Below are 24292 nucleotides of genomic sequence, written 5' to 3'. Positions count from 1 at the left end.
CTGTGAAGTTCAAGAAGAGCAGAGCCACAGAGCTCTCCTTGACCAGTCCGCCTACGCACGTCCTCCCAAGTGGGGGTGGTGACAACGGGGTCTGACTCAGAGGGTGCACTCACGTGGGGTCTGGAGCAGGGCGTGCGCAAGGGTGGCTGGGGAAAAGCCATGAAGCCGGTGGCCTGGCTGCTCTTGCCCAGTCGGGCTCTGCTGGCATCTGAATGCCCCAGGGACTCGGGGGTCCCAAGTCCGCCCACCTCCTGCAGCCACGGCAGCAGGGCCCTCCTCAGGGAGTAGGGGGTGCGGGTGGGGCTGCACCCCCCAGAGAGGGATGTCACCAGGGTGCCAAGATGTTGGGGGGCGGGGTGGGGGAGCTCTGCCCGGATGTCAGTCCAGGTCTGAGGGACCCGCGCCTCTGAGTTCTGGGAAGAATGACAGCCACGCAGATGGGAAGAGCATCAGCTACCATGAAGTCAAACTGACTAGAAAACATGATTAATTTTCTGCTTAAAGAAGCAGGCTATAAGACTTTTTTTAAAAGCTGCCTTCACTTTTTCTTTTTTTTTTTTTTTGAGTCAGAGTCTCACTCTGTCGCCCAGGCCGGAGCGCAGTGGCACGCTCACGACCACCCCTGCGTCGACCCGCTGGGCTCCGGCAAGCCTTCCGCCTAAGCCTTCCAAGTAGCCGGAACTACAGGTGCGTGCTACCACACCTGGCTAACTTTTTAATTTTGTAGAAACGAGGTCTCACCAAGTTATCCGGGTGGGTCTCGAACCCACAGTCTCCGGCAATCCACTCGCCTCGGCCTTCCAAAGTGTTGGGATTACAGGCTGAGCCACACCAAGTCCGGCCCATTTTTGACTTTTGGGGTTTTTTTGTTTTTTGAGTTGGAGTCTCACTCTGTCACCCAGGCTGGAAGGCAGTGGCACGCCCCTAGCCACCGCAGCCTCCACTTGTTGGGCTCAGGCGATCTTTCCACCTCAGCCTTCCAAGTAGCCAGAACTACAGACACGTGCTACCACACCTGGCTAATTTTTGATTTATTGTAGAGACGAGGCCTTGCCAGGTTGCCCGGGTGGGTCTCGAACCCACGGGCTCAGGCAATCCACTCGCCTTGACCTCCCAAAGTGCTGGGATTACAGGCTGGGCCACCGAACCCAGTCTACCTTCACTTTTAATTAGAGATGTTAGAGCAGTATCTGTCCCTCCATGCCCAGGGCAGGGGAGTGGGGCAGCTCAGGACTCCACCTGGCCACTCCTCCTAGGACTTTAGCAGGAAGCAGCCCTGGGTAACTCGGCCCATAGGCAGTGGGAGGAGCGCCGAGCCAGAAGCCCCCAGCCCAGCAGAAGAGTGTCCCCGAGGAGGAATAGGTGGCATGGAGGTCATGAGGGATTGGGCAGCCAGGGGGACAGGGCCAGGCCCAGAGGCAGCTGTACAAGGGATCTCTGACAGCTTCAGGAAGTGCCCACGGGACCCAAGAAAGGATTCCATAGGCAGAGCCAACCAAGCAGAGCTTTGCTGTTTTGTTTTGAATTCCAGGACTCGGAGCCTGTGGTAAGCGGGTGTGTGTGTACCTCTTCAAGTGGCAACGCCTCCAAAGCTTCGCGGCCAGGGAAACATTCCCCGGACCCCCTCCCAGGACACTAGTGTTCCAGGGACTCTCCCAGCTTCCATGGCAGCCTTGAGTTTCATGGGTGCTGGTGCCCACAGTCAGCCCGCATCCTCAGAGCCACAGGGCAGGGAGTCTCTGACTCACAGAGTCCTTCACAGTTCAGTCTGGATGGACACTGTCCAGGTGCACCACTCTTGGGCCGAGGCTCTGGGACCAGCTACCGGGGCCTTGACACCACAGGGGCTCACATCTCCTCGTGTCGGCAGGCAGTGCCGCTGCCGCTGGTCGAGGGAGCCAGCTCAGAACCGCTGGCCTGGTGAAGGCCGTGTGCTGTCCAGGAAAGCTGCCCACTGGCGGGCACTCCTGAGCTCCCCATCCCCCGGGAGAGGCGCCGAGTCCCAGGCCCCAGAGCGGAACCTCCCCAGCAGGTTGGGCTGAAGGAATCGCCTGGAGCCCGTGGCTCGTGGGAAAAACCCGTCCTCCATTTCTTGGAGCGTCCTCATGCCTCCCTGGGTGGTGGGGTCAGTCACCAGTCCCTGTGGTTCCAGTGGCTGTCACTGGCTCTGCCCTGGCAGCTCCGGCTGGAGGAAGGTGGGTGCTGCAGACACCTAGAGAAGCCAACCCTTTCCCAGCTGTCTGCTGCGGACCCCGGGGTAGGGGAGCACACGACAGGGCCCATTCCTTTCATCCTCAGCAGGAGGAAGATCACCCCTTCACCCCACTCCGGGGTCCAGGCAGGTACTGGCCTGGCAGTTCTCGAAGATGCATAATTCATCCCACAAGTAAGTGCACGTGAGCACGGCCTTCTGTTCTGTCCCCTGCTCGGTTTCTGCACAGCTGACCTCCAGGAAGACGTCCAAGTACGTCCCAGGCTGCGTGTTCCCTGGGTCCCCAGATGGCAGAGGTTTTTTTTGGGGGGGTTGATTTTATTTGAGAAGAGGGCTCTGCTGCTACAAACAAGTTTAAAAACAACCCCCACGGTCCCCGTCAGGCCCAGAACCCCAGGAAACCACGATGGTCGGGACCCTCATCTGTCTCGGGAGAGGACCCACCGTTGCCTCCACGGCATGTGCACATCCTTGCTGAGGGGCTGGTACCCTGAGAACACAGAAGGTTCTAGCAAGACCAGGCACAAGCAAAGCCACCCCCATCTCTGGGATGGGGGTGGCTTGGCTCTGGATGAGCAAAACAAGAAGCCGAGAGTCAGAGGTTTCACCAGTAGAAACAAAGAAGCAAAATCATCCCTGAGTTGGTGCTGTCTCCACCCTGGAGGGACCTCAAGGGAGGCCCCGAGGCTGGGGGGACCCAGGCAGACTGTCCTCCTGGGCCTCAGGGCACGGGTCAGCGTCCCTTGTGATGACAGCGAGATGCCACGGCAGGGGGGTGTCACCTTAACATGTGCGGCCATGGGCCCCTCGTGGCAGCGCCAGAGGGACTCGAGCTCTATCTGCGACATGTGAACAAACCACAGAGCAGCACCGCTAGTGCCTTTAACACAGGTTGCCTTTTATTCTCTTTACATTTAAACAAGAGCAGAAGATGAATTTTCTGTTTTTCTTTTCTTTCTTTCTTTCGTTCTTTTTTTTTTTTTGGTCTTTAAAGTGACAAAAAGGGGGGAAAGGAAAACACTCTTACAGACGACAGAGCAGGTTTGTTTTTCCTTGTCATGCTGAAGCCTGTTTGAAAGCAACAGTCCTTCCCCTCCTCACAGTACTGGAAACTCATAGCAGCATCTCAGGGACACGGAGACCTCGGAGGTGCTGGGTGCCCGGTGGGACCACACTCTGGGATGAACATGGAGGGGGAGACGCCTCTCAAGTGCCCCGAGACCGGCACCCAAGAGTCAGGAAGGAGAACCCCACGTGTGCAATTTGGTTTTTCTGAAGCCTAGGGGTGGCCTCAAGTGGAGTGGCCGAGATGGCTGTTCCCGGGAGGACCCTCTGTGGCTGGGTACAGGCACCCACGTAGCAGCCCACGAGGCCAGCGGCAGGCCCTTTTCCTCCGGGAGACGCCCTCGCCGGGGGGCCGCCACACCCCCAGCACATGAAGCAGCAGCAGCAGCAGCAAAGGTGTCACCGCGTCCTGGCTGCCTCTCAAAGCAGGGAAGCCAGAGCTGTGGTGGCAACCAGTACGTTCGGCTGAGAGAGGAGGCGCTGGCTCCGGGCGGCCCCAGCCTGGACATGCCACTCGTCTCTGGGCAGCCTCATGCCAGATGGCCACCGTGCCCAGCGTGTTTCCACACACCGCCGGCCAGAAGGCACACAGGGGTCCCGCAGACGGAGGTCAGAAGCTCCAGCACAAGAGCTGTGCCCTCGTTGTCAGTGACCTTGGGGGAAAGAGAAAGAGGCAGAGGTCACCGCGGGGGCCAGGAGGGGTCTGTGTCAGGCCGGGGCGCCTGAGCTACCTCCCTCAGGCTCTTGGTGCACGCAGGAGCCGCAAGGTCCGCCAGCCCCCAACAGCCCTCAGCACATCGAGATTTCCACCTCTCGGCATCCATGGCCTGGCCATGCCTGGGGGAGGAGCTTCGATGGCTCAGGGGTCTGGACCACAGGACACCCTAAAGTCCAAGCAGCCCTTTGGCCAGACACACAGGGGAACTGAGAAGTCTGTTGTACTAGAAACTTCCGGCCCTCATGGTGGGTGTTAGCGGTCATGCATGTGCCAGGACTCCTGGTGCAGAGGGACCCCAGAGTGTGACAGGGGCCTCACAGCTTACTGATACCCCATCTGAAGAGACCTGAGCCCAGGAGGAGCCCTGAGCCCTCTAAGCCTTGCTTCCCCAGAACACATTCCTGGAAAGGGAGTCCCCCTGGGGTGGAGAGGCTAGACCCTGAGAAGAAAATCCTTTCCCAGGGTGGAAGGGACCCTAGGTGTCAGCTCTGCTTTGACTGCACCCCCACTTCCCACCTGGCCACCCAGACATGCTTCCGGTGGCCACCCCAGGCAGACAGACCCAACTGGGGGCAGATGGTCACTTCAGCCTGGTGTCTCCAGGCCAGTCCTGGGTCCTGAAAAAAAGCGGCCCCTGGAATCCAACAGATTGAGGGAAAGGTTTTCTCAATCCAAATGATCCGCCCAGTGGTCGGTGGAGAGGGAGGTGCAGGAGTCACAGCACAGCCCACCTCCCAGTCACCTCCCAGGTGGGTGGTCCCAGCACCTGGAGGCAGGAGGAGGGCCAGGGAGGGGACGAGGGTCTTGGAAACAGTACATGGGAGGGAGGGTCAAGGTGGCTCCGGGAAGGAGTCCCACGAGAAAAGGAAACTCCTGGAAGCCATGAGCTGTCCCAGGAGAAATTCTGCCTGCCCTGAGATCACTGGCTGTGAGAAAGACCAGCCAGCACTCGAGGAGGCCTAGTGGGTGCATGCAGGTGTGTGTGTGTGTGTGTGTGTGTGTGTGTGTGTGAGAAAGTATACTAGGGAGACCCCAAAATAAACCCGGAACTATCTTTTGGAAGGCAAGCTCAGAATTCGTTCCCTAGATCAAACGGTCACCCAGTTTCTACCTGTAAGTTTTGAGAAAATTGAGTCACGATTTGTGGAAGAAACATCCCGAGTCTGACAGACAGGCGGGCTGGCTCTTCCACCATGACAATGCACCTGCCCACTCTGCACTGACCAAAAGGGCGTGTTCCCCACTTCCCACCTCCCTATTCACCCCATCTCAGTCTGAGAGACTTCTTTTTTGTTTCCCTGGATGAAAAAAGTCCTCAAAGGGAAATGTTTTGCTGATGTGGAAGAGGTGAAACAAAAAAATAGCATAAGCACTAAAAGGCATCCAAATGGATAAGTCCAAAAATTGTTTTGAACAGTAGAAAAAGCATCTCGATAAGTGTGTTGCATTAAACAGAGAGTACTTTGATGGTGACTAAAGTTTTAAAATGTAAGAATGAACATAATTTTTATACATAAATTCTGGGGTTTTGGGGGGTCCCCCCTTTGTGTGTGTGTGTGTGTGTGTGTGTGAGTGTGTATGTATGTGCAAGACAGAGAGTGTGTTTGTGTGTAAGGGGACGCTGGCCATCTCCACTATCCCAGCTGAGACGTCTGACCTGGCCAACACCACTGCCCCGTGACATATAGAAGTGTGAGAAATACAAGCCAGTGTTGTTTTAAGCCACGGTGTTTGAAGAAGTTAGTTAGGACAGAGGTAGAAAACAGAAACAAAGACCTAAAGTGCCTGAGAGCTTTAGAGTTTTTTTGGTCTTCAAGAGCTGGACACAAATGAATGACAAGACTATAAAAACTAAGCAGGCCAAAGAGAAGGCAAAGATCACCTCTGCAGGAGTTGAAAAAAATACACTTATGATTATCTATATAGGCTGCAATTAATAATGTAAGCGCTGAACCTTGATTTAGCCAAAAATTATGCTTGCATGCCTGTGTGGTAGGAAATAGCAGATTATATGACTGCAAAATCATTGTGCATAAAAAAACGTTCATAAATAATGTCCAAACTGAAAAAGAACAGAGAAACAGCATAAGTCCATCTTTTAGAAAAATGAAGATACATTATTTACATTATATACTTTATATGACTAGCGGACTTTTAAAATTTGAACATAAATCACATTGATATAAATAAAAATTAAAAGAAAAGAAATTGCATTGGGGACCATCTTACTATCATGTGAAATAAGAATCAAGGCCTTTCCCATTCACAGCTAACAAGACACATGAGGCAGGTAGGTCTTCACAGAGAACCGGCCATTTATCTCCAAGCAGCTGCCTCTGGGCCAGGTTAACCCCAAGTGGGTTCTGCACAGTGGAGGCCAGATCCCCCCAGGCCAGCCTTTCAGGGGGATGGTTGGGTTGCCCAGGACCTACCCTGGCAGGGAGTAGGTCCCTCCCTCCCTGGGAGGCCCTGCAGGGCTGGCTGATGGGGCGTAAATCCTCTGTTGAGGTCCAACCTGGCCTCGTGTGGGGATACTTGGACTCCCCAGACCTTCCTGCACGAGGCAGTGTTAGCCCCCAGGTATAAGACAGGGAGTAAACACTGGGTTCCTCAGGGGCCCACAGAAGACCCTGAGGCAGGAGGGGTGAGGAAGACCCAAGGACATTTCCTCCCAGCTGCCCTCAGTGGAGCTCCTCACCGAGACACTGTAGTCTGAGCACCTGACACCGCCCAGTGAGGTGGGGAAGGAAGAAGAGACTGTGCCTGACACACATACACACACACACACACACACACACACCCACCCCCTGAGGGTCAGAGAGGCCCACCAACTGCAGTCACAGTAAAACACATCCAAAACTCAGATCCTTCCTTGGAAACCATCACTCTCAGGGTCTCCAGGTTCAGGAGATAAGAAAACCTCCTGACTGTACACAGGAACTGACTCTGGGGCGTGCAGGACAGTCCCCATGTTCTGGCCCCCAAGCCCCCCTGCTGCCCTCGGGAAATGGTCAGCACACCCTCTGTGAGTCAGTAGGGGCATGGGGGGCGGGGAGCTCCATGGATGGGCAAACATCAGTTGCGGGAAGGTTGTGTGTATCTTTGCTGGTGGCATGGTTTCCCTGGACACTGTTTGCTGTTTGCAAAAATAGACCCAAACCATAAGACAAAACTCTGGGCCTGATTCTCGAATCCCCGACCACTGCCCACCTGAAGGGGTCGTGTAAGCCCACCAAACACCACCCCTGAATGTCATGCCCTTGGAGACACGTTGATCGAGACACCAGGTTGTCCTTCCCTCTGCAGGTGCTCTTAGGACAGGGGTGAACACCCGCCCCTTATCAGCACTGCCTGTGATGGCTACCAAGACCCTCCCATACTCCCTCCATATCCCCAGGAGAGGGGATGTGAGGGGACGCGGAACACAGAGACCCACTTAAAAAGGGAAGTACCTAGCCCACAGTACACCCAGGAGGAGGGGTGCGCCAGCCCCGGGTATCCAGCACCATAGAGAGGGTGAGGGTGGTGTGAGGGCAGCAGTGACCATAATCCTGGAGGCCAGAGGGCGGCTTGGGAACGGTGGGTGGACGAAGCCATAGCCACCTTGTTTGGTCCCTTCATATCTGTGGATAAGATGCTGCACCAAGGGAAGCCCCTGCTCCCCAAATAACCAGGGCTTGTGCCTGAGAGGGGAACCCCATGAGGCCCATGGCCTTGCTGGCCAGGGTTTCATTCACTGTGTCCGCCTGGACAGCAGATTGGGTACCGGGGGTGCGGTGCACGGAGATGGTCAGGCCGCCTCTGCTAAGGACCACAGTCAGATAGCACCACCCACCCCCTCCATCTAGTCCACCCAGGCCCCAGCTCTGACCATGTCCCCCGCAGGGAAGGCAGAAGCCTGGGGCAAATGCTGACCCTCCCCACGCTCAGGGACAGTGGTTTTTGCCTCTGACCTTGGGCAGCAGCCACTTCCCTACCCAGGCAAAGGCACCGACTCAGGGTCCTGAGAAAATATTCCACATTGGGCAGAACATGACCCAATGTTGCCGTGCCTGGCAAGTGTGTGGATCCAGCACGCAAGAATGAGACGCACTGTTTTCTCGCTGTGATGCTCACATGATCTAGACCAGAGCTATTCAACTTTTTGGCTTCCCTGGGCTGCATCCAGGAAAGAGGGATCGTCTTGGGCCGCACATCAATTATATAATATAGTTAGTATATATACATAATATGACTTCTTTTAAAAATATTTTTATTATAAAGTTTAGAAAAATGAGAATATAAAACTAGTGAAAAATTTGACCTTGTTTTGTAAAACTAATCTATCAAGTTCTGGTTCAATGGAAGTGGTTGCAATTCTTGGTGAGTTCTCAGGTGTTTGTCAGAAGTATTTGTTCAAATTTTGCTCTTTATGTGCTTTGTAATTGATGACTGCTGCTCACAAATGTATGAACTGCCAAAAAGTGATGTCTTGAATAGGTGTGATTGTGAACTTCAAAAACGAGACTATGCATGGGGTCGCACAGAAAATAATCACTAAAAAACACATGATAGCCGGGTTCCGTGGCTCAGCCTGTAATCTCGCGACTTGGGAGGCTGAGGTGAGCGGACTGCCTGAGCCCGCGGGTTCGAGACCCGCCTGGGCAACTTGGCAAGACTTCATCTCTACAATAAATCAAAAAATCAGCCGGGCATGGTAGTGCGCGCCTGTAGTTCCAGCTACTCGGAAGGCTGAGGCGGAAGGATCGCCGGAGCCCGGCAGGTCGAGGCTGCGGTGGCCAGGAGCGGCCACTGCACTCCAGTCTGGGCAACAGAGTGAGGCTCCAACTAAAAAAAAAAAAAAAAAAAAATGATGTGCTTGGGAGCGTGTGTGCGTGCACAGTGTGTGGATACAAGAGTGCAAGTGTGTTCATGTGTACACATTTGTGGGTGCATATGTGTACACACAAGTGTGTGTGGACACGTGAGTCCATGAGCATAAGTACGGAAGTGTGACCCCCAGATCCCAGGAGGCTCCCTGAGGCCCTGTTGACACCATCCAGGCCCAACAGCACCCTCAGGCCTGCCAGGAGTACCGAGGACTCCTGACCAGGCCACATGGCAGTGTTTTAAAGCTGTAAGGCTTTATATGTCCTCAGTCCTGGAAATAACTTCCTCCAGCCCAGTAGATTCAGTATGACCAGATGAAGGATCCCTTTATGAGCAGTATTTGACAGGATTAGATCCAGTCATATGAACACAATCCTGCAAATATCAGTTTCCATTTTTCAGAAGGGAGACACCGCTGTGATAGCCCCATTGGATGCCCCACCCCACCCTGTGGGCTCATAAGCATGCAAGCTGGAATGACAGTCCACACACCAGGGTGGGGTGGATGGTCCAGCCCCAGAGTCCTGGGCAGCCCCACCCATGCACCCTCGTGCCACCAGGGGGTCTCTCCCAAGACGTCCATAAATTGGTACAGGCTGTGGGCTGGGCCAGTCAGGTGGCCTGCCTGGGAGGCTCTGCAGAAACCAGGGCAGGTGCTGCAACACAGGTGGTGTCTCCGCCACACCTGGAGACTGCTCAGTCCACCCCCTCTAAGGCAGTATTTTAGGATTTGAAAGGGGCTCAAACCAAAGGCAACCATGCTTTGCTGCAAAGAAACACACAGCCCCAGGAGATAATTAAAACTGTCCAAGTCCCTCTCCATCAACGACAGCATGACCTTTGGAAATGTCGTTAAACATCCATCAGCTGCTATCCTCATTAGGAAAACGCACAGCACCGTGGGCCTCCAGAGGAGATGGCTCAGGCTGGGGCCCCTCCCATCCCACACAACAGCAGTGGGCTTCAAGGAAGCCTTCCTCTCAGGGCAGCAGAAACTCCAACTCAAAAGGTCCATGCAGGACTGGCCGCTACTTGGCATCTCTCTACCTCCCTGGAATGGCCCTTGCCCATAGGGCTTGCTTGTGGTGCCCAGTTTGGCTGCTCCCAGTGGCTGAGACCTCCACACACAACATCCTCAGGAACTCAGAGGCCTCGGACCCCCTACCTGGTTGGAGCCTCTGACCTACCCACTTCCAACCATCCCCACTGTCTGGAGCCCGAAGGACACCGGCAGTGCCCTGTCCACACCAGGCTGTCTCCACAGCCCAGAATGCTGGTGGCTCACAGCTTCTACCATGGCTTGTCACGAACAGACTGGGCTGACCCAGAATGCACTGTGGGCACTGGGTGCTCCCATGGCTCTGTGCACTGTGAGGAGGAAGACGCCATCTCCACGAAAGTCAGAGGGATAGGAAGGTACAGGAGGCGTGTGGCGGTACTTTCACCGAGGGGTGGGCACACAGGTAACTTGGTTATTCCCCGACCCTGCCCGGGATGCTGGGGAGAGGGGTGGGTGGGCAACCATGATGGAGCCATGGAGACAGTCAGAGAATTACATCACACAAGTAGGCTTAAGAACAGGAATTTCTACAAGAGGAAAGAAATGAAACAAAGGGGCCTAACTGTGTTTTGAAGCTATGACTTCACAGAGAGAGGAACTGTCTCAATGGCTCTGAAACATAGGAGTGTGACAGGACCTCAAAGGGCCAAATCTTGGGACCAAAAGATCTGAGGGAAATCCTAGACCTTTTCACGAATCTCCCACTGGTGATATCAGGGGGGACTCTCCCTGTGAGGGGCAGTGTTATTCTGAAACTATTATGTAGGATTATGATGAAATAGTATTATATGTAACATTAGTTAAAATAATGTACGACACATTATATATTGGGCATTTTAGATATATTAAGTATTTGATATACATACATTAAATAAATTTTGACACACATATATTAACTTTTGCACTTACAAAGTTGATAACTAAGCTAATATCATTAAGAGCCAAGATTTGGGGCTTAAGGGAAAATAGGAATCCCTGGCTCTGTTGACTGCAAAGGCTTAGAAACAACAGCAGACCCGGGGTGACGGGGCACCCCAGCGCCAGGCTACATCTCCCAGGAGGAACCTGGGCTCCTCGAGGTGGCTCTTCCCAGGATTGAGTCAAAAATGGGCAAAGGAAGCCTGAAAGGAGGTGGCACAGCAGGGAGCCAGGCCACTGGCAAAGACTGCTATGGTCACCGTGGGACATAGGAGATGGCATGGGCCCCCCGACTCGAGATGGGACAGTGTGAGCACCAGCGGAGTCACATCTGTGTGGACTGAAATAATCAGATATGCTAAAAAATACATGAGATTGTGTGAGAACTCGTGGGTCACCCTGGAAGCGCTGGGAGCCAGCTCCGACCTCTGCCTGCCTTTTTTTTTTTTTTGAGTTGGAGTCTCACTCTGTCACCCAGACTGGAGTGCAGTGGCCGCTCCCGGCCACCGCAGCCTCCACCTGCTGGGCTCCGGCGATCCTTCCGCCTCAGCCTTCCAAGTAGCTGGAACTACAGGCGCGCGCTACCATGCTGGCTAATTTTTTGATTTATGGTAGAGATGAGGTCTCGCCTGCCCAGGCGGATCTCAAATCCGGGCTCAGGCAATCCACTCACCTCAGCCTCCCAAAGGCGCGGGATGACAGGCTGAGCCACCGAGCCCGGCTTCTGCCTGCCTTTCTATCAGAACTTCCACGCGTGGGAGAGAAGCCAGGAGCCTGGGCCGGAGTCACTGGTGGTGGTGAGAAAGGGCTCTTTTCTGGAAGAATTCCAGTGAGCCAATGAAGACAGCGAGCAGCACCTTGTAATCCCTGGTGAACCAGGTACCTAGAAAGACGATCATCAGTGGTGGACAGAATCCCAGGTGAAAACTCTGGGTGAACTTGATTGAGAAGGCATCAGACCCACAACCGACCCTGGGGTCACTAGAAGAGAGTGGCCTCCGGACAGACGGGAGCCACCACAGCCCCGGAGGGGTCCTGCCGAGAAGACCCCACCCATTCCCCCTCAGACCCCCTGACCCTGAGGCTGGTGCTCTGGCCAGGGGCACTGAATCCTAGAGGAGTCAGGGACAAGTATTCGGAGCTGGAGGTGAGCCAAGGAAGCAGCTGAGACACGTGGTACAGCACCTTCCCAGGCATCAGGCATCTCACGGGTGGGCGGGACAGTGCTTGGCTGCGAGGGCAGGGCCACCCAGAAGCCCGCCCCGTCAGGCTGAGAAAGTCCCCACACCCCCAGCAACCGAGCCCTGGAAGGGCCACTCCAAACACCCGAGCGCCTCCATACCGCCCTGAACACCCCGCCTGCACCCTAGCACCCACCGAGAGGCCCTGAGAGCAGGCGGGCGGTGGCAGGGACAGACTGCCGGAGCCAAGAGGTGGAATGGGGCCCGAGCCCCCGTGGCAGGCTGGAAATTACAGGCCTTCGTTTCCTTCTGGAACAAAATAATTACAACCTTCGCAGAAGACCTGCATTCCCTGAAAGCAATGCGGGAAGTCAGCTGAAAAACCTGTCCTCGGAGGCAGAAGCACATTCTTATTTAGAGTCAGAAGAAAGAGAAAGGCAGTTTGGGGCATGCCGCTCAAGGGCGCTACAAGGAAAACGTAAACAGGAGAAGCCACAACCTGGAGACAGGATCTGGAGGCCAAATCCCAGAGTGGCCAGCAAGCACCACACTTTCGCAAGCCTCGGGTCGCAGCCTCTGCCGCCATGGTCCTGCCGTACTGGATGGTTTCCCGATGAACACTTTTATTTCCCAGGAGAAATTCACACACGAAGCTGAAAGTTGGAAGTGGCCCGCGGTGCTCCCGAAACTGCCTCCTCCTGCACAGCCTTCTCGGCACTGCGGCCGATCCTTCTGCAACAATGAGCCCCTCCATCCCCCGACAAACCAAAGGGCTCAGCCCACCAGCCCCACTCACGGCCCAAGGTAGGCGCTGCTGCAGAATCAGACCCAGCAGGCCCAGGGGCTGAGGTCCGCCTCTACCACCAGCTGCCCAGTGGGCCCTGGGCAAGCCCGGCCCCCCAGCCTTGGCCTTCCCTTCTGTGGACCCTAAGCTACATCTAAGGTGCTTGCAAAGTACGTGGGGAATGTCAAGTGAAGGGGTGTAGCAGCTGCTCATCCTAGAACCCGGGAATGTCACCTTCTATGGTAACATGTTTGCAGATGTGGTAAGAATTGAGGATGCTGAGATGCATACACTTCCCGCATTGGAGGAGGACCCCAACACCATCATGGGGGACTTAGGAGAGAGGCCGAGGCCAGGTGCCCATGGAGGCAGAGGCTGGAGGGACGCGGCCAGAGGAGCGCTGGGAGCCGCCAGGAGCTGGAGGCAGCAGGAAGGCTGCTCCCTGGAACAGCAGAGCTGGCCCTGCACACCTTGACTCCAGACTTCAGACCCCAGAGACACAAGGATAAATGTCTGTTGTCTTATGCCCCCCAGTGTGTGGTCATGTGTTACAGGGGCCCACGCAATTTCACGCCAAGCACAGGCCGACCCACAGACACAGACAGCTCAGGGAAGTAGAAAAGCCAGTACTCTGAACTGCCAGGGGAGGCCCGCCTGCTCCATGGGAATCCCCCAAAGACCCTGCCTAGGCAAGGGAGGCTGGACCGTCCCAGCTAGCAGCCTGTGGGCCTGAGAGGCTGGGACACTAGGAGACATTCCATCTTTCCTTCAGGGAGATGCCACATTTCCAGCCCACGTGCCAGCCGCTTGGCTTTGCCCCAGCAGGGCCCAGGCTCACAGGGCAGCATGGCAGGTGCCTGTACGGGACCAGGTACCCCCAACAGTGCTCACAGCTCCCAGGACACCTGGGTGGGTGTGCTGTGCCGCTGTGGCAGTCCCCAAGTGGCCCTCAACCCTAGGGGACTGTCCACCTAGCACCCCTCGCCATGGCTGTGGTGCTGGGTGCAGGGTGGACAAGGTCCCTGTCTCCTCGGGTACTTCCCACAAGGCCGGCCAGTGCGACCCACGCTCTGACCCCGCCTCCTGTTCCCACAGAGCCGCACACATCTCGCCATCTGTCATCTCACAGCTCTGAAGCATTCTCCCTCAAGGAGTCATTCCGTGGGGTCCCCCCTTTCTGCATTCTGTCCCCCATGGCATCGTCCCTGCCCAGATCACCCACAAATGTGGCTCCATGCCACCAGCCCTCAGCCCAGTTGGTCTCTGAGTTCTGCACTTGAGACGCCTCCAGTTATTGGGAGCCACCCCCGAATCAGAGTGTCACCAGGGACACACAGGTGATGGTCTCCTGGTCCAGGAGCCACATTCATCTAGCTTCCCCTCACTCTATCACTCTCCCTATCCTCATAGCGGGGGGGGGGGGTCATTTCTTTTTTTTAAAACTGTCAGCTTTTAAAAAAGGGTTGTTTTCTTCTCAATTGACAAACAATAACAAGACCATCTCAGTTCTCAGCTCACGGTTCCTCAACAGCATCCTTGCTGTCAGGATAAGGCCAGTCTGTGCCTCGGGCCACCAGGCCCAGGAGGTCTCTCTCTCTCTCTCTCTCTCTCTCTCTCTCTCGCCACCTCCCCGAGTCCTGCCCTGGCCTCCTCCTGCTTAGAACCCCATAGCTCCTGCTTAGCTCGCTGTTCAGATCTCGGCTTCTGCCACCTCCTCTGGGAAGCCTTCCCGTATCCCAGTCCAGGTCGAGTTCCTCGGATGCTCTGGCCCAGGCCTCTTTCCTGTCTTCTCAGCACATTTCTGCGTATGATTACCTGTATGTCTGGGGACTCTGGCTCACAGCCCTCCCGGGCGCACCATGGCAGGGCCCACAATCGTTCTGCCCCCATCCTAGCCCACGTCCAGGGATGGGCCCTCCGTGGATGGGTGGGTGGGTGGTGAAGGAAGACCGGGGAAAGCAGAGAGGAGGGACCGCGGGTCTGGAGCAGAGCAAGAACTCTAGCCCCTAGGACCCGGGCTCTTGCTACCTCTCAGGCACGGTGGCCCAGACGGCGTGGAGGGAGCAGGTAGGGCCTTCCACTCTAGGGGTCCCCGTTCCCATCTGCAGACAAAGCCTGGCCAGGCAGCTCCTACAGGGGCCCTTGACCAGTCTGGCCCCTGGGCAGCACGTGGGAGGAGGAGGGTGCCTGCTCCATCCAGCCAGACGCAGGACCCCCGTGTGGGTGGCACGAGGCCTGCTCCCATGAGGTCTGGTGGCCGTGGCCCGCCCCGCCCTGGAGCCCAGCTCCCACCCTCACACTGTCCTCCCTCAGGGGGTCCCTGCAGGTGTGGGAGGAGCCCCCAGGGAAACAGCTTCTCCTTCTGGGCCAGAGAGGGAGCTGTGATCACCTCCAAAGGTGGCTGCCGACGTGTCACACACTCCCAGGGCTGGCTGTGACTGCGTGTGCCACCCACTCACTGAGAGGCAGGTGCTGTTGTCACCTCAAGAAATGAAGACACAGTGATGTCAACAGCAGCAAGTGACCAGCTGGGACAAGGCCAAGCAGCCTCCACATCTGCCCCTGGGGACCAGCCCGGCCTCGGTGAGCCTGGTAAGGACTTGGCGTGCAGGAGCACCTGAACCTGCCACACAGGTGGACACGAATCCTGGGGCAGTCCCTCCTGGGGCAGTCCCATGCTGCCTCTCAGCCCAGGGCCCAGTGCCTTGGTGCCTTGTGGTCTGCAGGGGGTCACGCAGAGCCCACCCCTGGGCCTCCGGCACCCCAGCAAGGTGAGGGCGAGGAGTCTGTCTGGGAGGCAGTGTGGCATTCGGTGTCTCGCTGCACCTGCTGTGATGACTCCTGACATGTGCCGCAGGCGGCACAGACACCCCCAAGCCTCAGAAAGCTGCTGGCACCGCCTTGGGGGCTGCAGGGGCAGATGATGACTGGGGACTGGGAAGACAACCTTTCCCAGCAGGCCACCGCGCTTGAGCTCTGGGGCCCTCGCCAGCCCTCTCCTCCCCCTTGGGCACGGCCACTGTGACCCAGGCTCTCGAGGGGGCTGGTCAGACCCCCTTTCCCAGGAAAGGCAGGGCCACCCGTTTCCTGTACGAAGAGCAGGCCAGAAGGGCGTGGCTGACACCTCAAAGCAAGCTTGTCTCCAGGAGACCACCAACCCCAACCAAGTGGGAGACCCCAGGCTCGATACTATGGAGCCAGAGACCCTAGGCTCAATGCTGGCTCTGGTTACGCAGAGCACCCAGCCTTCAAGCCTCGGGAAAAACCAAAAAGCCAACCAGGCAGACACCTCTCTGTGCGTTGGTGTCAAAAGGATCCAGCAGCCCCACTCCCAGAGCTCCATGCTGTGGTGGGCAGCCAGGCTGGCCCTGGCCCAGGCCCTGAGGGAGAAGCAGCAGTCTGTAGGCACAGGCCCCCTGAGCAGGCAGGCAAACTCGTCTGGTGAGATTTTTCCTCTGCTTCCGGATAAACAGAGCCAGACTTGAACCAAAAGGCCATTTCTTGCAGCTTCTCCCCGGCGAGGGCGTCCTGCCAGCCCAGGCCTCCTGGGCCTCCTGAGCCCACCAGGTTTACTTGGGCAGACTCGGTGTGGTGCTCACATCTATCTCCCCATAACTGTCTGAGTCCTTGGAGCCACTGAGACTGGGAACTGAAGTCACAGTGTGAGGAAGAATCTTCACACAGGAGAGGGGAACACAGCCTCCTTGTCGGCCTCTGGACAGGGCAGAGGCAGGGATCAGCTTTGCACAGAGGGCCTATGGCCCAGGCCAGCACAGAGGCCAGTGCCCACACCCGTACTCGAACACGCCTGTCTGGCACCTTCCCCACCTCCCTACAAAGGCCCCAGAACAGACCAGAAACGGGCCTGAACGGCAGAGACGCGAGAGGTGCATGCCTGGACTCCTGGGAATGAGGCAGATGCACCAGGTGTCTGGAAGGAGGGACACGAGGCTGGGTCAGACGCCGGGCAGCCCGGGAGCCCAGGTTCCAGGGGCTTCTCAGCCTCTCATCGCTGCTTCCTCTCTCCTGGGATCCCGGATGCACATGGCAGAGCCGTGAAGGGTACACACGGCGCCTCAGGCCCCCTTCCCCAAGCAAAGGCTGAGGCCTGAAGGACAGTCCTCTGGGGGACTGTGAGGCCAGACAGGTGGGACAAGCAGGCAGCCAGGGCAGGATGGTCCCTGGAGGTGACCAAGGCCAACGCAGAGGCCCAGCCAGGGTAGACAGACTACTGTTGCCCTCTGTATGCTCTCCTGGCCCCTGAATTTCTGCATCAGACCACGGAGCCACGAAGAAAAGCACGGAGGCCTGTCCCCAGAAGGAGACCTCCCCCAGCCTGCCCAGGACCAGCCAGGGGAGGACGGAGAGGGAATTTGACACTCGGAGACCTCTGGATCACCACCAGGGCAAGTGGCCCTGTGGGACACACCCCACCCGCACCCAGATCGGATGAGAACAAGCCCATGGAGACATTCAAGGCAGGACACATCCCCTTGGCAGGTTTCCAGAAGCCCCAAGTGGTGACCACAGACACGTCGTGGAGTGACGTCCCCAGGCCCCACATGGTGACATCTCTTATCGTCTCACAAGGTGCGATGGACCCCCAGTCACAGGGAATCCTTGGAAGGCTGGGATGGAGATTCCACAGAGTTCTGAGGAGAGGCCCAGTGTGAGACAGAAACGCCATCCCCAGACCAGGTTCCAGAGCCATCCCAGGACCCGGGCGCCTGGCCACAACAGGCAGCCCGCTGGCAACAGAGAGCCCACAGTGCCCAGGAAGAAGAACTGAGGGGCTTGGCTGACCTGGAGAGCTGAGGCGGGGGCCTTCGCCTGAGGGTAGGAGGCTCACATCACCCTCTTCCCTTTCAAGATCCAGGATGGCCTGTCCTTAAGCAGGGGGACGTGGCTTCCATCTTTGGAAGAGAGGCGAACGTCCCTTCCCTCAGAGTGAGTAACAGAAGTCAAACCACACCCCTGTCTCCAAAAGGCTAACGAAAGAGTAAGCAAATCTTTGACGGCGTGCCTTTGAAAAACGGCTACAAAGCATAAACTAGCTTGGTCCTTTGAACAGGCGGCTGGTGGTAACTAGGCTACTTTAAATGCACCTCTTGCTAACTTGCGAAGCCCAGATGACATTACCAGTGAGGAAGGACAACCATTTTCCGGGGGGTTCCCCCCAGAGAGTGAGCCAGACGGCCAGGCCGTGCAAACAAGCTGAGGGGCACACGCAGTTTTCCTGGGCTTCAGGGCCCGGGGCAGAGCGACAGATCAGGGCGGCCCAGGGAAGGAGACTGCCATGTGGCACACACTCACCTGGTCGGGGACCCAAAGTTACGTTTCAAACTGGGTTAACAGCTCCCTTATCTCTGGGGCCACGTGTCGCGCGGCATTCGCAGCTTCGGTTATAGCTTTCCGATACATCCCCTTCTTCTTACGGTTAAATCTCAGTTTGAAAAATTCCGAGAAAGGGGAGAGTTTTGAAATAGACAAGAATGACGTCGTAGGAGAGCCGAACCACGAGACCTTTGCTTCTCGCCAAGAGGGCGCGCCATCCTCCTTCTGGCCAAGGCTGATGTCAAGCACACGGGCCGGCCACCAAGGAAAGCCATGGATCTTGCCCCACACGATATCCCCCACGGCCACAGTCCTTCCGTCCTCGGTCACGCACTTAGAGACGCTCTGCGTGTGCAGCCTGACGGTCAGCGGGGGCACCGTCTGGTGAGTCTCTCCGGACGAGGAAGGCACGGGCGTGCCACGACCGGGCGAGAGGTCCCCTGCGTCTGCCGACGCCCCTTCCGAGCTGCACGACTTGGCCTCATCCAGGCTGTCGCTGCTGCACACCGACTCGCTGGCACAGTCTGCTGTCCTCCCAGGGCAGCTGACGAGGAAAGCCAAGCCGCCGTGTCCCCGCTGATCTTGAGGGCACCTCTTGAAGTCCTCGTCCTCGCCAGAGCTTCCTGAGGACAAGTCCGCCAGCCCGTGGGCAGGGTCGTCTGCACGGGGCGCTGGTGAGCTGACCCGCGGGTCGTGCCGATAACCGTTCAGCTCCTCCACCAGCTCGGCCCGGTACACAGGCTCCTCGCCGTCCCCGGGGCGATGGGGCTTCAGGCGGATCTTGGGGGGTGGCAGGTCTGCACTGGGAGGCACGGGCCGTGTCAGCTTCAGCTTGGGGATGGAAGCCGACGGCCCACCCGGCGGCCTGTCCCTGGGCTCAGTGTCCCGTGACGCCTCGGGATCCTGGCCATCCTCGTGCGGGGCCTGCTGGGGATGGAAAGGCTGCAGGGAGCCATGCACGCGGGAGGGGATCTTGACCACCTCACCTTTGCCCTGGGGCGTGCTGTAGGAGATCTTGATGACCGGGCTGCGGGGGACCTGCTCGGCCGGGGCCTTGTCCTCCCCCCGCCGCTCCCTCTTGCTCCTCCTGGCAGTGGCCGCCATGGGGTTGCCGTCCTCGGGCTCTTCAGGCTTGCAGAGCTCCCTGTCCGGGCCACTGCCCAGCCGCCTGCGGGCGCGAGGGGCGGCTGAGGGGCTGGGGCTGGCCTCTGGGGGACTCAGGGTGCTCTTGCACTTCTCACAGAGCACTTGGCGCGGCCTCAGGCGGATGGTACTCAGGATGAGGCGGCCAGGGTCACGGTTGCGGGACAGACGCCGCCGGGTGCGCTTGATGGGCCTGGGCGGCGGCTGGGGCACCCACTGCTTGTACGTGCTCCTCAGCCAGAGCGGGTGAGGGAAGGGGGCGCCCTCAAAGTACGGCGGGAATGAGGGCTGGCTTCCGGCGGGCAGCGGTGGCACCAGGGGCGGGGGCGGCTCGGGGCCAGCGGTCTTGGGGGCCTGGTCTCCAGGGGGAGGCGGCGGGGAACCGGCCCCCAGCTGCATCACCTCTCCGTCCCCCTCCTCGGGGGCTTGCCCGTGGCCATTGTCGGTGGGCGGGTCGTCGACAGGGGGCGGTGGAGCCGATGGGGGCAGGCCAAAAAGGCCGGACCTGGCAGTGGGGAGACAGAAACAGACAGTGAGGACGGCAGGGACCCCAGGCACGCCCACCTCCCTGCCGCCCAGCTCCCAGGTCCAAGACCCAGCCCCTCGCTCTCTAGCAGGCCTGGAGGCTGACACGTGCCTGGGTCCAGGGCAGTACTCCTGGCCTGTACCCAGACGTGAACGTCCCCTCCGTATTCCTGTGCTGGGAACCACAGGCCAGCTCACACACTTTACAGAGTCATGCGGCACATGGACTCAAGGCCAGCCATTTCTCTGGTCTGACAGGCACGGAGCATCCAAACGTCAGTCCGTGGCAACAGGGACAACATGGGCTTGCAGCTGGAATACTTCTGGGCAGCCTGAGGGTGGGCTTTGTGTTTTAAAGGGTCCAGGACAGGGTCCCAGGTGCCTGGTGTGCATCTGAAAGTGGAGGGTCCACGTGCCTAGAGCCGTGACCACAGCCGAACTACAGCCCTCTCAAGCTCTGCTGCCTCCGAGAGGCCCAGAGACCCCCAGTGAGTGACCTCATCCACGACACCCTGCCCACCACAACGTGGAAGTGCCTCTCCACCCACCTGGCACCCCTCATCAGGCTGGGGCTGGTACCCACAAAGCCACACGATCCATAGGCCAAGGGGCACAAGAAGACAGGGGCACCTACTTTCTGGGGGACCCACAGCTAAGGCCAGTCGTCACCCCCAGCCAACACACTGTCCCCAGTAAAGGCATTCTCTTGCCAGGGAAGCTCTGGGCCTGGTGGCCTCCATTTAACAGGTGGTGTCCCACTGTGCATGGCTTTGGGGGTTTTGTTGTCAGAAGCCGGTAGCAGCGTGCATTCTAGAGTGGAAGGCCACTTTGCTGCACACACGCCCATGGCGACATCTTTCACAAGGCCCAAGTGCAGTGAATGTCACCAAGTCACATCTAGTCCCATAAGCTGTTCTCAGCGCACCAGGAAAACGATCAGGGGAAACACCGATGTTGTTTTGTATGATGAAAGACAAGTTTCTTCAACGGCGAACACACATAACTCCTAACAAAGGTGATTTAATGTTTAAGACTGCTTTAGCTAAAACAGAGAGGGAGAGAAAGATGGGGGAGCAAGGGATGTGGGGGAGAGACGGAGAGAGGGAAAGATGGCGAGAAAGAGACAGGCACAGAGAGAAGGGGGGACAGACTGTGAGAGCAGCAAGGTCAGCTGGGAAAGAGTGCCACCATGCGCCCATAGCGGTGTCCTGGGTCCCTCCGAGGGGCACGGCATGGGGGGATTCTACTCCGTGGCAGGGGCAGCCAAGGGTGGGTGAAGGCCCATCCTCCTTCACCCACCCACTCCTGCCCTCTGAGAGGACGAGGCCATCCCTACTCCAGACGGGCACCTGCATGGCACCCGCAGCCTCGGGCTGAGTGAGGCAGCAGCAATCTCTGCGAGAGCCAGCCATGCGTGCCACACCATCTCACCGGACCCTGCAGAAACCTTGGAAGCTGGCATGCTGCTGTTTCCAACTCTGGTGGGCTGAGACTTTCACTGGGGCCCATGCCAGTTGGTGGCTCCTCTCACCAGCCCTGGACAGGCACTGGGCACAGAGCCCAAGGAGCACAGACCCATGGACCCCAGGGACGGCAGGCCAAGCCCGGCCACCCCAGCATGCGTGAATAAAATTTCACTGGCACGTAGCCCTACAGCTCGTTTACGTGCTGTCTTTTCACCACAGCGGCAGCCTAGAATAGCCGTGACAGCCAATGCGGCCAGCCAAGCCGACGTTAACTATCTGCACCCTTACAGAAAAAAAGAGTTTGCTGGAGTCTCCCTGTGGAGCAGAGCCCTTGCTGAAGCTGGGCCTCGTTCCCACCTGGGGCTCCAGGCAGGTGTCCTGAGTCCCCTGGCCTCATAGTCGGGACCGGAGCCCTCAACTGAAATCAGCATCCGACTCCTTCCCTTCAGGGATCACTAAGTGGTGAGTATTTGAAACAGGCTGAGAATCCTAAGAACTAAACCTGTGTGCTCGCACACAAGCCCGTATGTGCACGTGCAGGCCAGCATGCTCACTGCCTCGGCTGCTGGGACAGCCAGGAACCCCTCCATATAGCCCACTGTACCCCACAAAGGGCCTCCAATGAGGAGGATGTCGCCAAGGAGAAAGGAGAAGCCAGGAAGCCCCCAGCCCCCAGGAGCAGCAGTCTCCTGTCAGAGCGTGACAGCTCAGACAGCAGTCATTCATAAAACACATCGGGGGATCCTCAAGGGACAGACCAGGCCCAGTCCAGCCCCAGAAGGACATCTGGACAGCAAGACAGTCACCCAGGCAGCCCTCTCAGGGCTGCCACCAGGTGGACCCTCACTAGGGGTGGGGAACACGGCACCCTAACAGCTCAGGGTCTTGGGCTGAGGTAACAGTGCCAGGAGCCCCAAGAGGGGGCAGGAAGAGGACGGCACAGAGGAACAAACAGGCTGCTTAGGCCTGCTGGGGACACAGGGCCCTCCTGGGGCCACCTCTGCTCAGGGATTTAGGGAAAGCAGGCTGGCAGGAGCAGCCACAGCCTGGACTTCAGGGCTGCCCCTCCTCCAGGACCCCACAGAGGAGCCCGCCCCACCCCACTGGCCCCAGGATCTCTAAGCACAGGCCGGGGTCTGGTCCTTTCCCAGGCAGATCAAACTGGATAACAGCCTGGGCTTCGCACCGTCCTCGTCGTGACCCTGAGTCATAGCAGCACCAGCGTCCAGGCACTGGAGAAGCCGGTCCTGCAGAAATGGCCGGTGACCCTGGCACAGCAGGCAGCCATACTTCCTTCCTGGCGCTGCCGCCCTGCCCAGGCCACACCCCAACCCGCCCGCTTGGTAAACACAGGGGGGCCAGCTCACTGCCCAGGCTGGGACAGGGTGGGAGCACCCGGCCCTGGAGATCTTGCAAAGTGAATAGCAGGTACCCCAGGCTGCTGGAACCTCAACCCCCGAAGCACGAAGAACAGATGCTTGTCACTCCCATTGCATCGATGGGCCAGCAAGGCTGGGCAGACTGGGGGTTGTGGCCGGAGCTGAGTGGGTCGCGGGGCCAGTGGGGGTCGGCTGCCTCCAGGCATCCAGATGGTGCTGACCCGGGAAGAACCTCAGCAACGTGTCCCGGACACTGGGGCACAAGGTGTGGCCTTCTGGAAGGACACCACTGCCGCTGTGGCCCTCACGCTGACTGCCTCAGGGACAGAGTCCCCACGGACCTGGCCGTGCCCCACAGAGGACACTGCTGGTCTCGACAGGTGGGAGGACTGGCTGCCCTAGAGCCAGATGAGTGTGCCGGGTCCACACTGCACTTCCAGGGCCACCAGCCGGGCACGGCCATGGGAGTGAGAAGGCACGTGGGGAGGGACCCTGGGGACAGGGGTGTGGTGACTCGCCAGAGGGAGTACCAGGCCTCAAGCACCAGGCTGGCCCATGTCTCCACACAGAAAACGGAAGAGACCCAGAAGTAAACCTCACACAGATCCTCAAGCAGCTCAGGGGTAGACAAGACAGCCTTTGCTTTGAGAGAAGGCTGGGCAAAGAAGGCAGGGAAGAGAAGCCCAGGAGTCTCTCATGGGGAAAAAGACCCCAAATCAAAAAACACGGTGGTATCACCCCTAAAGGGACAGAAAGTTGGCGCTCCCGGGGACGCAGAGGCCCTCCCCCCTTGCCTGGAGGACGGCATGGCAGAGGGCTAGCCAGCACACGGAGGCCTGGGGACCAGGCCTGAGGTCCTCTGAGAGACACAAGTGGCTGAGTCTCAACTCACCCATATCCCCCGGATCCTACCTGGGTGTCGGGTCCAGCCAGCCCCAGAACAGCCCAGGCCCGAGGTCAGCCCGCGGCCGAAGGAGCACAGCCCTTCCGACAGACTCGGCCAGGGAGCCTGAGTCCAGATACCTGAGACCCCACCTCAGGCTGTCTACCTGGTATTGGTTGAGAAAGTGTCTGCAGTCTCCCTCTTGGCCCTGCAGCCAACAGGACAGCGTGCAGGAAACGGGGGCTGGCCAGGCCTGCTGGGGGCACAAGGGCACCTTTACTCAGAGAGTTAGGGAAAACAGGTTGGCAGGAGAAGCCGCAGCTTGGACAGCAGAGTGGCCCCTCCTCCAGGGCCTGCCTAACCACATAGGCGCTGGCTCCAGGATCTCCCGGTGAGAGCAGGTGGGCCAGGCAGTCACAGCTAGCCCCCAGGGTCCTCACTCAAAGGGTTGTGAGTCTTCTATGCTGGCCTTCTCTAAGCCCTCTGGGTTACGAGGCAAGGCCCCACTCTGTCCCCTTCTTATTCAGATGCCACCACCTTGAAGAAGCTCCCAAGACCAGCCATGCCAGTCAGGGACCCTGGTGCATCAGCCCGGGAGGCACTGGGCACCTTGGTCCCTCTAGCTCTCCGAGAGCAGGGGGAACATCTCGTCACCACTGCGGCTCCCAGGCCTGGGGAGCCTGGGCCAGATGTTCGTCCCCAGCTGTCAACTGAATCGTCCCAAGAGCAGCCACTAGCAGCTGAGCCTCGATCCT

The 24292-nt window shown here is 58.1% G+C and overlaps 1 protein-coding gene across 1 annotated transcript; it reads right to left on the bottom strand.

The window, feature by feature from the left end:
* Nucleotides 1-3089: 3089 nt before the first annotated feature.
* Nucleotides 3090-19722, bottom strand: PWWP2B (PWWP domain containing 2B). Its single transcript, XM_008060223.2, has 2 exons — nucleotides 18121-19722; nucleotides 3090-3930 (listed from the first exon to the last, which is right to left on the bottom strand). The coding sequence occupies exon 1, from the start codon at nucleotides 19681-19683 to the stop codon at nucleotides 18139-18141; it is 1545 nt and encodes a 514-aa protein (XP_008058414.1). The 5' UTR covers nucleotides 19684-19722; the 3' UTR covers nucleotides 3090-3930; nucleotides 18121-18138.
* Nucleotides 19723-24292: the final 4570 nt, after the last annotated feature.

This window comes from Carlito syrichta, unplaced genomic scaffold, assembly GCF_000164805.1.
Source record: "Carlito syrichta isolate Samal-C Ts95f unplaced genomic scaffold, Tarsius_syrichta-2.0.1 Scaffold304560, whole genome shotgun sequence".
Taxonomy (NCBI): domain Eukaryota; kingdom Metazoa; phylum Chordata; class Mammalia; order Primates; family Tarsiidae; genus Carlito; species Carlito syrichta.
Note: the sequence above shows the minus strand (reverse complement) of the source record. Positions and strands in the feature narration are given on the sequence as shown.